Source organism: Catharus ustulatus, chromosome 1 (genome assembly GCF_009819885.2).
Source record: "Catharus ustulatus isolate bCatUst1 chromosome 1, bCatUst1.pri.v2, whole genome shotgun sequence".
Classification (NCBI taxonomy): Eukaryota; Metazoa; Chordata; class Aves; order Passeriformes; family Turdidae; genus Catharus; species Catharus ustulatus.
The window spans coordinates 143,748,098-143,761,350 of NC_046221.1; the positions used below are offsets into that span (position 1 = coordinate 143,748,098).

The 13,253-nt window shown below is 35.1% G+C and overlaps 1 protein-coding gene across 1 annotated transcript in view; it reads left to right on the forward strand.

The window, feature by feature from the left end:
* EMC2 (ER membrane protein complex subunit 2) overlaps positions 1-13,253 on the forward strand; it is a 39,034-nt gene that overhangs the window by 19,296 nt on the left and 6,485 nt on the right. The window contains exons 6-10 of the mRNA XM_033060631.2: positions 5,680-5,765; positions 5,932-5,991; positions 8,849-8,930; positions 10,063-10,173; positions 11,024-11,128. Coding sequence (XP_032916522.1) covers positions 5,680-5,765; positions 5,932-5,991; positions 8,849-8,930; positions 10,063-10,173; positions 11,024-11,128 — 444 coding nt within the window. The remainder of the gene's footprint in view (positions 1-5,679; positions 5,766-5,931; positions 5,992-8,848; positions 8,931-10,062; positions 10,174-11,023; positions 11,129-13,253) is intronic.

Genomic DNA, 13,253 nt, shown 5'->3' on the forward strand with positions numbered 1-13,253 from the left:
TTGACCCTATATGCAGCCATTTATGTAGATTTAATTTCACTAATTGTTTTCTTGTGCTAGTAAAAGTATTCATTATGATTCATTATTATGAATGCTGTTCTTTACTGTTTTCTTTTGTTCTCTATGCTTAATATATATATCTTTATACTATATTAAGCCCTTATCAACATTTAACTTTACATCACTATTAATTCTCTTGATAGATCTCTTATCAAGACTGCTGAGCAGTGATTTTTAATACACGTGATTCTGGGATTGTCAGTGCAGAGAACTTTTTTCTCTATTTTATATCTTTTGACTTATTTATTTATCCATGTGAATTTCCCCTGTTAGGCTGTGGTAACACTAGTTCCTTTCAGACCTTTCAGCTTATGAAAATTATTTTTCAAGTTAAAGATGATCTTTAATTCATTGATCTTTATTCATCTACACTTAGAGACTCCTTGAAGAACTCCAGTAGTTAAGGGAAGCCTTACTTTCCTCTGTGTAAACTGTTCTTACTTTCTGTTGTTATATAATATTTTTCATGTTTTCCAATTCCAGACTTTAGTTTTACAGCCTGTACAACTCCTACTAATTTGCTCTATGCTGGTGTTAGACTTTATAGGTTGTTTATTGGATACAAAATGTTATGTTTTGCTTTGACATTATCCCTAAAGGGGCAGCTTCAACACTGTGCCTGCATAGGTTTGCAAGATTTAATTGTCTTGCACGACTAACTTTAAAAAAAATCTGAAATTCTGGTAAGAATAAATTCATTATTATGGTTATCTTTGATTATGTGCTATTTTTCAAATCTGTGTCATTTTTTCCCCTGTATCTTAGTTGTAGCTGTTTTCACTTCTGTTTTGATTTGCATATTGCAGTTTGAAGGAAAATATTTCCATGTATCAAACTCAGAGACCAAATACACGTTTTGTAAAATGTTAAAGATAAATTTCTTTTTAAGATGAAAATTATCATCTGTTTCATGCTGTAGTAGTTACACAGGTAAGAAATTCTTCCTTTCCGAGGGGTCTTAATCCCTGAAAAGTCTCCTACTAATACTTTTTTTGCAGCCGTGAAATTTAGAACAATGTTAGACTCTCTCTTGGTATGTTTTACCCATGAAATGCAGAAGCTGATAAATGTTCAAGTCCTCACTTCATTTGGTGTCTACTTAATGCTAATCAAAAACAATCATGACAAATGGAGGATTAGTTCTTATGCCAGATTGGGTATTATTAGTCTTTAAAAGAAATGCCTTGGAAAGGTTCACTCCTTAATAAATTTGTGCATACTGAAGTAGCTTAGTCCATATGGTACTGATTCTTTACGTATTTCTTTAAGATGCACAGATCTTTCAGAATTAGCCAATAACCATTTCTAGTGTTTTGCTTTAAACTCTGGAAAATTCAGGGGGAAATCTGTGTCATAGTATCTGCGTGGTCAAATGCTGCAGATCTTGTTACAGCACTGGAGGTTTTGCCTTTTCCTTTTTACTTAAGGTGGAAGGAGAAAGAAGATTGAGTTGATTTTTGTATGAGGCTTGTTCTAGAATGTCTTACTGTTGTGATGTGAAGAACTGAAATGTACCCCTTGAATGCTACTTTTTAAATCTTTATCAATGTAATTATTTGTGACTATTTTAGTAGGCTTCTTAGATGTCAAAATAATTTCAAGTCCCTGTATTTAAAAATTATTTTCCAGGAATATTCTTGGTGGACTTGAAATTAATAATTGAACAGATTTGTACTCTGCATTTTGCAGTTTTTTAGTATCTTGCAGTAGGTTCCTAAAAACAAGTTTGTATTTTGAGATGTGAGGTTTTGGTAAAGAGGGCCCTTAACATAATAAAACATGAAAATGCCTGGTTTTCTTTTATCAGCTGGTTGTAAGGGAGATAATGAATTGGTAATATTATGTAAATGTTAGGTGAAGCTTCTGTATAATTGGTGTGAGTCTGGCTTTACTTAACAAATAACTATTTTTGTACACTAAAGTGATTATTAGTGTTGGCAGTGGTTCTGTGCAGTAAAGCATTTTGTATGGAAGTAAAGAAAAAATGATGCTATGAGTGTAAATATTGCTGTCCTCAGGATGCTCAGGAAACTCACAGCTCACAGAGAAGCACTTAAGCTGACACACAGTGAGCTCAGGGCCAATATAAGTGAGAACAAGAATTAGAAGTTTGCAGCACACAAGCTGGCCCACGTTTTGGTTGTAATGCAGGCCATTTTCTATGTATTTTTCTTAACATGCTGACTACTGGAATTACTGATTTTTTTTAATTTAAAAACTGATAGACTTTATGATTCAAAGGAAAACTAGGAATAGGAAGTCAGGAGAGTAGTCAGTGAATACCATTAAGAGCAATAGTAATTTGTTTTCATGTCTTGATTTTTTCACCTGTCATATCACTCCTATGAATCATAAATCTCCTGAACACTTCAGTGTATATCTCTTGGCTTTATGATTTTATTCATATGATAGAAAAAGTTAGAATTTGCTTTAAAAAAACCTCTGCATCCTTGCTGAATTCTTTCCAGTGGTTTTAAAAAGACTTTCAGAAATTCTGTGCTACTAGACAAGATTTTGTTCTTCCTCAGGATGTCAGCACTGTTTTGAGTGGGTGAGCCTCTCTTTTGTAAACTTGGAGTTCTCTGTAAATAAACTTACCTCCCAGCATTTTGAGGGTGAAGAGAGTGCAGATTCCAAGACCAGATGCAGCTGTATTTTTGGTGATGAGGAAGGTAGAAAAAGAGGAAAGTTTTATAAGTTTTAAACGTGTAATTTTGAAGAAATTTCTTGGAATTTGGTGCAGCAGGGAGATTCTGTTGAATGTTTATGTAACTCATTTAATTCCTAAGTGCTACCACCAGAATATGTTAATTATGTCTAATGCTTTTGTCCTTGTTATGTGATTATATTAGATTACATGCTTGCTATAGGTAAATATCAGCTTATATTTGTGACTAGAAATAGTTGTAGCTTTTCATAAATTAATGTCTTGAGGCTCCTGTGATTTTTGTTACTTGGAAGTGCTGTGGTTAAGAAATAAAGCAGCCATGGGAAAAAAAAAACCCCTGTTTCCAGACTCTTGTGGAGGACTGACTTTGGTGCAATAGAAGGAGTTGCATTAGGAATGGAGAGGAGAGTGACTTATGTAGACTGTTCCTGTTTGCCATTGCAAATTAAGTTGTCATATGCATTAATTGATTTTATATATTTAATAGATTATTTTTGTTCTCAAGGGTTTCCTGTAATCAGGCTCTTGATTTCTTTAAATTTTGAAAATAACCGAGTTGTTAATGCAAGAGCTACATTTAAAAAGCTACCTTTATAAAGTTGATAGTCTGTTACCTGCAAAAACCCTTCTGTCTTCCTTGACTGTAATTGGTTGATGCATTCCTTTGGCTGTGCACGCAGTTATTGCCATTTTCCCTCTTTTCATGTTTCGGACTCAGTGGGCAGGTCACTGGGCTGTGTATAATGTCAGCTTTGGGTAGTGGGTTAACACTGCCCTGGTGTTCCCACCATAGAAGGGGGGGGCCTGCTTTGTAAAGCTTTGCAAATGCTTTGAGAACTCCATAAAATGTGACAGCAGACAATAGTTTTGGTTGAGGCTTTTTTGGTTGTTGTTTTATGGTTTTGTTTATTATAACAGGATGATAAGCATGTGGGATTATTCTTTTTGAATTTAAAGAAAATAAGTTGGTTTTTATTATGCTGTTATCTTTATTTTTTAAAAACCAAAAATAAAATAGAGAATGTGTTATTGTTACAGTGATAAATGTGTCAGCAGTTAAAATTGCCAGTTATGGCTTTTAGCCAGATGTCTTCTGGTAAAAGTAGAATGATGTATGTAGCTTCACAGGTTGCAGTTTGACAGAAAAGCAGTGGAAGCCACACTGCTTGAGTTCTGATTTGGCCCCTGATGACTCTTCTCTCTTCCTTTGTTTAATCAGAAGCAGGAAATATTTTTTTCCTCAGTTAAGTTGTTTTCTCTAAATTTCCATTGAGTATGTGTTTGTGAGGGAGATAAAGGGGATGAATTAAAAGGAAATAATGAACTTAGTGTGAAAAGCATTTCTAGCTTTTCTGTGTTGGTGCTTGAACTAATGTACTACTCTCTTGTTTTGGAAGCAATTGATTTGTTCAAATGGATTGAAGGATAAAAAATATTTAGAAGAGTAGTTATGTTTAAAATGCTGTAAATACACAAGAACTCTTGCAGGGTGTATGTGACTATGAACTGAGGGTACATCATGAAGAAATTTATTTCAGAGCTACCTGAAATTCAAAGATTAAAATTATTTAAGATTTTGTTGAAGAGTTGTCCTGTCAAGGCTTCTGAAAGGTGATACCCAACTCTATAAACTCTTTATAAGGTATGAAATAGGATGAGAGCTATGAAGGAGATAAACAGTGGGACTTAATTACCAGAGAAGTGTACTTTATATTTTTTGTCATTAATATTATCTTATGGAGAAGTGATGTACAAGAGAGTGTGTGTACATGTAGACATCACAAACTGCCTGTTGTCTCCCATCTGACCACAGTGGTTGTGGTCACCCAAGAGCACAGGGATTAGAGGCAAGGAAGGAAGCTGATGGCATTCCTTTTCTGAGTTTTGTTATGCTGGAATTTTATTTTCCTTCCATTCTGTCAGGTTTCTGCTCTGAGGACTTTCAGGCTGGCTGAGATGTGCTGTTTGCTCCCAGCTGGGAAGATTCCTTTGTTTTGAATCACACCTCAAGTGTGTGTTGATATTCAGTTGGTTTGAGCCTGATGCTGGTAATACCAGGGCCACAGGTTCCATGTCTGTTCAGACCATTCTTTTAAGAGTTGGACTCGATGAAATCCTTGTGGGTCCCTTCCAGCTCAGAATAATCTATAAGACTGACAACACCTACAGGCCTGAAAATTAACCACCATCATTCAGAAGCTGGAATATTGGATTAAAATACAGAATAACCAGCTATTACAATCCTCTATATCTTTCCTCCTTCTGGTGTCTGACAACTTTTGTGGACTTCAAAATTTAAATACATTTTGATTCTTATAACTAATTTTTTTGCTGTTTAAGTTTCTACCCACATATCAAAGTACTGCTCCGTTTTTGCCATTTCAATGGCTATTCTCTATTCCCTTTGCATTGCCGAGCCAGCTTTGTGCTCCAGGAATGATGAGACTTGTTTAGGAAATTGGTGTGTATTTAGCATTAGTTAAAGGTGCTGTTCAGCACTCCAACAAGAATATTTTTTAGTAGCTGAAAGCCATATTATACAGAGACAACCAAGGTCTGTCTGGGGGGTTCTCTAGGACTCAATCACTATTTCTCCTCTACAGTCATGGATCTTGAATGATGTGAATGACAAGGTGGGGGTTGTTGGAACGGCTGAAGATTAGCATCCCCTGCTGTTTTGTAATTATCAGAATCTGGACAGTCATTTATTTGAATGAAATAATGCATACAACTTGTGCCTCTAAAGAAAAGCATACATAATGTGATTGTAAGAAGAGGTTTTCAGTCTCTCGGTGGGATGTCATAGGGTATGTTTATAAACTTCAACCTAGCAGTGTCTCTGCAGTGGAATTCCACTGGTATTGAGATAATAATTTGCACAGTCAAATTGCTTTCCTTACAAAAACCCAGGGAATTATGAGGTCTAATCCTTTATTAATGTCAACCCATAGGCAGCAAGAAAGCGTAAGATTGCCATTCGAAAAGCCCAGGGGAAAAATCTCGAGGCCATCCGAGAGCTGAATGAGTATCTGGAACAGTGAGTGTCTTACAAGAATACAGATTGTGTCTTGCTATTCTGATAAATCTTTTTAATTAAAGTGGAATTTGCATTTAATTTACGCTTTTGCTTCAGTGCTAGTCATTTACAGAATCCCTTGCACATTCTTTTTTTCCTTTTTCCCTCTCTTGTATTCTCTATACAGATTTGTTGGTGACCAAGAAGCTTGGCATGAACTTGCAGAACTTTACATCAACGAACACGAGTAAGTTGTTTGCCAAGTCCACATAAAAACTGTTAATTTGAAACCCACTCTGTGTAAGTCAAAAACCTTACTGATTTTTTTTTTTAAGGACTAGTGTTATAAAGTATGTTGTCTCATTTCCAATATACTAGGCCTCAACTGGAAATAATTACCAAGCTTATTTGGCTACCAAATACTTTAATAAGGCATTTGTTTTTCAAATAAAAAGAGTTTATTTCAGTAATTTTTAAAAATCTGATGTTGAAAAGAAGTGGTTTGAGTGCAGCAGAGAACAGCACTTATTTCCCATTATTTTTCATTCAAGTTATGCATTTTACTTTAATTAGAGATGTTAAATTATTTACTTCTAAAATCAATCTATCACAGCAAACAACACTCCAATTTTCTTGTAGCCTACCTCTCCCAGAACTTTTAGTAACCTTTAAAAACCCCCTTACAAAGCAAAACATGGATCCAGAGTTGGAGGCATCTGGTCGCCTGGGTACAAAACCCAATGCGATCAAGAATGCTGAATGTTGTAGGAACTTGCTTATTGGATATTTAATGTTTTTGTTAGCTTTTTTTATTGCTGTAGTGACAGGAGGAAATCCCAGTGTGAGAGGATTAGCTCAAAGCCTTAGTGCAGGTTTTCTAATATCACAGCATTAATTCAAACCTCCACCCAAAGGCGTATCTTTTTTTTCCCCCCTCTTTCTTTAGTTCTTCAGCCCAGCCTGAATTATATCACATTGTTTCCTTCTTTCCTTTTCATAGGGTAGTAAAAGAATCAAATTGTCGGGGAAGAAATAGCCATTCTCATTGTGAGGAAAAAATAATTCCCCAGTCACTTCTCCTTGCACTCCATCCTCAAAGAAAATAATTATTAAACTCTTCTAAATGATGACTTCAGGAATAAACTAGAATTTTGATACCTAGATTTCCATTTGTTTGGGGAAATCTATCAGCCACTTTTCCAAGAAAATAGCTACTTTAAAAAAAAATTGGCAAGAAAGATACTTAAACTTGTCAAATCTGTCAGTACAAAAATGAATGATGGAGTGCTGCAAACATACGTATTCCATTATTGAGTTGGGGTTTTTTTGCTATAGTATTTATTATGAAATTGTGCAATAAAACCTGAGAAAGAAATTGCTTTTGCTTGTATTTGTTTTGGTCTGTAATTCCAATAAAAAGCAGTATGTAGAATTTCAGTTCACGGAAAGAATTCACTGTCCTCACTATACTTCCATGAATATCATTATTATTATTTTGATAATAGGGAAAAAATAGGGCTCTTGGCTAAAAGCAACTAAAAATTAAATTTTACAAAAGAAGGCAATTCATCAGCTTATATGTTTTATCAGGGTCCCAAGTCACAGGGCTTGTGAAATCACCATGCTCTTGTGTGTTCGTAAACGCACGGAGATGTACAAGGTTTACACAGTCTTCAGTTTACCCTGTTATGCAGTGAGGACTGGCTTCTGCTTTTGGAGAGTGAGGTGGCTGCCCTTTTATCTCCAGATTAACAAATGATGTGGATACATGACTATCATAACATACTCTGGAAAAAACCACAACGTATTTATTTTAGGATACAAGATTTTACAGATAATATAGTTTAATATGGTCTCATAATTGCTAAATTGCTTTTACTGTGATATTAAATATCTACCCACACTGTCATTATAAGCCTTTTATCTCAGAATTTTGGAATCCTATCGCATAAACTGTGCAATAGTGCTATCACATATCTCCAGACAATGCAAATTCTACAGACAATTGTGTTATTTGAAAGATTACAAAGCTAAGATTCTTCTCAATAAACCTGCATGTTGAGCTTGACTTCCTAATGGTTTCTGAAAGATTTCACTAAAAAACCCCTCAAGGACTAGCCTTTTCAAGTAAGAATTTGCCCATTTAGAGAGGTCTGATGCTATTTTTGTACATTGATTTGAACTGTTGGGTTTTTTTTAAAATCTGAGTTCTGTAATTGACTGTTGGCAGGTAAAGTTAATTGACTGTAAATGCTGTGATTGTAGCTGTGTTTATGAATCCTCAGGTAGCTGAATTTTCTTAGGAAAAAAATTAATTACAGTAATTTCACGACTATAATGCGCATCGGATTATAAAGCGCACTTTTTTTTTGCAGCGAGGATTTGCGCCACTCGCAACAAAGTAACAAATTACTGACAGGTGCTCAATTTGCAAACATTTTTCACAGATCGGTGTAGCCTTTAAATGCAGCCCCAGGCGCCATCCCTGTGCCTCGGGCCCCGGCACTCCCGCCCGCCCCTGGCGCCGGCTGGCACGGCTCACGGCTCCCGACGTCCCTCCGGTGGCCGCGGTGGGTCCCGGCTCCCCCCACGCAGCCGCAGCTCCCGCAGGTCCCAGCTCGGCTCTCAGCTTGCACTTCCAGGTTGGCAAATTTCCGAACTTTGTCCATATATAAGGCGCATCTGGATTATAAGGCGCACTTCCGGGTTCAGACCAAAATTATAGTCAAAAGGGTGCACCTTATAGTCATGAAATTACTGTATTTTGTCATCTCAGTTCAGTGTCTTACAGTACTTAATAACAGTTTCTACTCATCACTCCTTCTGATAAGAAATGGCACTTTTATTAATAAGAGATGAGTATATTATTTTCATGAGCTGTTCCATTTATACCTAGATCATTACATTTTGTGTATTTTCCCCGTCTATGATGTAAAAATAGTAGCGTGGTTCTAAACATCATTTAAAAATGAAATGTTTTTATTAATTGTGAATCATGTGATTTTATGGGGAGAAAAGTAAGATTTTTATTGTGCTGTAAAAAAACTGAAGCAAAGAGCTGTGTGCTCATGTTTCATTTTATCACTGCTTTTTGCATTCCTCAGCTATGCAAAGGCTGCCTTCTGCTTAGAGGAGCTTATGATGACTAATCCACACAACCACTTATATTGTCAACAATATGCTGAAGTAGGTATTTCAGAAAAATCAATTATGTTTGATTACATTTTCTGTTTTATGTTACAGAAGTGGTGAAAATGGTTTCTTTAATTTTTCCCTAGGAGATTTGAAAGAGTTCACAGAGAATGTTAACATCTCATAGAACTGAACATATTCCGAAAACTGTTTTTTTACTCAGTGACTCAGTCACAGTGTGACTAAGCTAAATATAACAGTTAGGGCAGGACTTATTGAAGATAAAAGCTAATTTTAAATGAACTCTTCTTGTTGAAGTTTTTATGCACTTTTCAAATTAAGTGCATGAGAAGTTAAACTTTTTTACAACAAAGCTGCCTAGGAGGGTATGATATATTGCCTGTTACTGAGGACTCAGATTTTGCAATCCATGTACCAAATTCTGCCTGAAGGAGCACTGGTGGAAGAAAGGTAAAAACTGGAGGTAAAGTTAGAAGTTTTAGCTCAAAGTTTTAGCCATTTGAATTAATTTTTTTCCAGATTGTATTTTTTCCCCTAAATTATACTATTAACTGCTTAGAATGGATTTTATTTGTTTAGTTAACATAGATAAAATTGGATTGACATTAAAACTTGAAAGCCTAAGTAGCTTTCTCATAGAAAGACTTTGAAGCATATCTCCTTGTATTTATCCCTCTTTTTGTTGATCTAATATCTGGAAAAATGAGAAGAAAAACAATAGAGTAATCCTCTAAACATTGTGTGCTAATTTGAATACATAATGAAAAGCATTGTGTTATTTTGTGAACTGTTTTCATGCATGCTGTGGGAGCACAGTGTCACTGTGGATTCCTAGTAGTCAGAATTTAAGTTTGTGCTACTTTTTATAAGAGATAATCCTAAGATTTCAAGTATTTATATATGAAAAATAATCGTTTCTTAATCTTGTAGCAATGCATTAATTAAATTGATGCTAATTTTTTTTCCTGTAGTTAAATATTTTAGATGTATATATTGTGAAAAGCTTGGATTTCTCCCAGGCCAGTATTTGGCCTTTGATAGGATGCACCTGATTTGAAATATCATGTGACACAAACTTGGAAGAATTTTTATAATATCATTGCTTCAGAGTGAATGCCTGAGGTATGAATGACATGCAAGTTTCAGGAGTTTACCATTTTTACAGGTTAAATACACTCAGGGGGGGCTTGAAAACCTTGAGCTGTCAAGAAAGTATTTTGCACAAGCACTGAAGCTTAACAACAGAAATATGAGAGCTCTGTTTGGACTTTACATGGTAAGCATGATTATATATTTTCCATGTTATCATTCTGAATATGTTTATGCATTTATATTATTCTTTGCCCTTTGCTATTTTGCTTTTTCCCCCAGATTTTTAACCTAATAGCTCAGATTATTAACACTGTTTTACAACTACAGAGTATTTTATATACATTTGGAGTATGGATAATTTCGTGCTAGTAATTATTCCTTACTGAAGTGCTCTTAACCTTTAAGTCTTGCCTGTACTTTCAAAAGAGTTATAGTTATTGGCACAGGAAGGTAACTTCTTGAAAAAGGATTTAAAGACATGCTCCTCTCTAGAGGGTGATGAACTGCAGAAAAAGACCAGCACAGTAGCAGTGATTCCTTGCATAGTGGATTTATTTATATAGGTAAAAAACTCTATTTGGTTCTTAAGTAATAGCTTTTATTCTTTCAGGTGAAGGTGGGCATATTTTATATAGAGTCTTATCTGCTTTTAAAATGTGTTTTCTGATGCTGCAGGGAAAGGTGTCATGTTTTTGATGGCAGTTTGGACATACAATTGATGTATTTTATATTGTCGGTGGTAACAATTTGAATGTGGAAAACTACAGTAATTTCACGATTACAAGCCACACCATTTTGACTAAAATTTTGCTCCCACACCAGAAATGCAGCTTACACTCAGGGACGGCTAATATGTGAATAATTTTCTAATCTGGATGCTGTTTACCGGTAACTTTTAAAATTTTTTTTGTGTTTTTGCATTATCACTGTGCACGGGGCTTGGACTGTAAGGATGCAGAATGTTCTCAGTTTATTTCGTGCACATACATTTTATAATTACACTGGGTTTTGTTTTTATTTTATTGTATTCCTAGTCTGCCAGTCATATTGCTTCCAATCCAAAAGCAAGTGCAAAAATGAAGAAAGATAATATGAAATATGCCGGCTGGGCAGCAAACCAAATAAACAGAGCCTACCAGGTTAGTACTTCATTCCTTTATGATACTCATAACATGCTCTGAAATTCTTTTCTGCGCTTTTATCAGCTGCTGTTCAAGAGGTTAAATATGACATGTAAATCAGCATAATCTACTTGGATTTTTTACATTCTGCTTCTGTTTGATTTCCTGGAAAACTTAATTAATATAAGGTTGATATTTTACAGTTATTAATTACTATCATTTACTTAATAGCTTTAAACCAATTTTTCCTACTAACATTAACTGAATATACATTATTGTAATATTGACCTTCAAGACTTATTTCTACAACTATTTTGGTAAAACTTGGTATGTCTTAATTCTTAGAGTGGTTTTGTTATCCCTTTCTTTTTTACTAGAAAACAAATGAAAGTTCTAGGATTTTTGTTGTCCTTGAGTTTACTCTAACCTTTCAAGATCACGTTTAATTGCCTTAGTATTTGTGACTGAAATTGGTTTTGTAGAAAAGTGCTCATTGATTTGTGGAAAACATAGACTTTGTAGGCCATAATCAAAGCTTGCTGAAGTCATTGGGAGTCTTTTCAACTTTCTGAAAACCTATGTGTGAAGTTTTATATTTCCTATTGTATTATAAGCCTATATTTCTTCCTATAACTATGAATAAAAACATGTTTTGGCTCATAGGCTCTGCTGTCTGTGTATCCCAAATATATTACGTCTGTTTGACTCCCTTACAGCTATTTGTAATGATCTGCAAATCAAAGTTTATATATAAAGTGATCCTGTACATCGACATCATACTGTCGAGTTCACCCCACGACTTCTTGTTTTGAGAAAAAGTATTGATATTAAATGCAAAGACTTTGTATAATGTAACTCATCTTTCTCTCTGCAATATTTCTGTATTGGAACCCAGTATATTTTTTCTTGTTGCTATAATTTCACAGTTAATACTACCAAATAACCTTTTTACAAGCACCATCTATTACGGAATTAAATTTGATTTTCCTTTTACAGCCAGTGCAGTTTTCTTAATACATATTGCATTTCAGTCCCTTGCCAAGCATGCAGCTTCTTGTGGCTGATGTGTTTCTGATATATTCCAACTTAGAGGTATTTTCCATTTCTCCTAATTGGCCCTGTAGCTTCTGACTGGACAGTGAAGAGCATTGTCTCTCTGGGAACATAATGAAGCATTTTACAGTTATGCGCCTATTGCTCTTCTGCTTTTTAAATTGCTCTGCTTTTCATTAATAAGCCATTTACCTGCTCATGATGGTAGGATGTGTATGAATTAGCTACTTTGTCTGATGTTTCATAAATAACCAGGTCTTCTTTTGACTTGAAGTCTGCCTGACATTCCTGTAAGCACAGCTCTGATGGAAAACTCAAGTATTGCAGGATTAAAACCAAACCAAAAAACCAAACAAAAACCCAAAAACCAGCAACAACAAAAACCCAATAACAAAAACAACCCAAAGAAAAAAAAAAACCCAGCCTCCTAACACAAATCCAACCAAAGCAACCAAACACACAAAAAACTGTCAAAGAATGGAATAGACCACGGATTCCTAATTGACAAAACAGATTTTAAAAGATGTGAGAATTTTTAGTAAAAACCAGTATTCCATGTTTTACAGCTGTGTAAAATTAAGTGCTTAGATTAGAGCAGATTTGCACGTGTTTTAAGTAAATATTGTGACTGGAGTTCAAAGTACTGGTAGCAACTTGTTAGCACTTCTGGGAAACAGCCCTTTCCAGGCTGCATCAGGATGGAAATCTAAAAGCAGGGTTGGCTGTGGAATGGCCTAGAAGACCTGGACATAGGCATCTCCTGGTTCTAAATATAATGGATGTTTAATTATGGCAATTTCTAGTTAACTGATTCACATCCAGACAGGTACACCTGGTTTTGGTGGGGTTTTTTTTCTTCTTTTTTCTCCACATGACTTTCTGTTAAAATCATAATGTCTCTAATAAATCATGATTTTTATTGGGAGTTGTGTGGTACTGGGGGCATTTCTAAGTGCAGGGAGTTTAGGAGTTTGGGGCCAGGGTGTTGGTTGTTGGGTTTTGGTTTTTTTTTTTTCTTCTAGTTTGAAATTTTTATTACTGTTTCTGTGGCCCTCTTTTGGATCCTACTTTAAGCATTTTTGGTTGATGC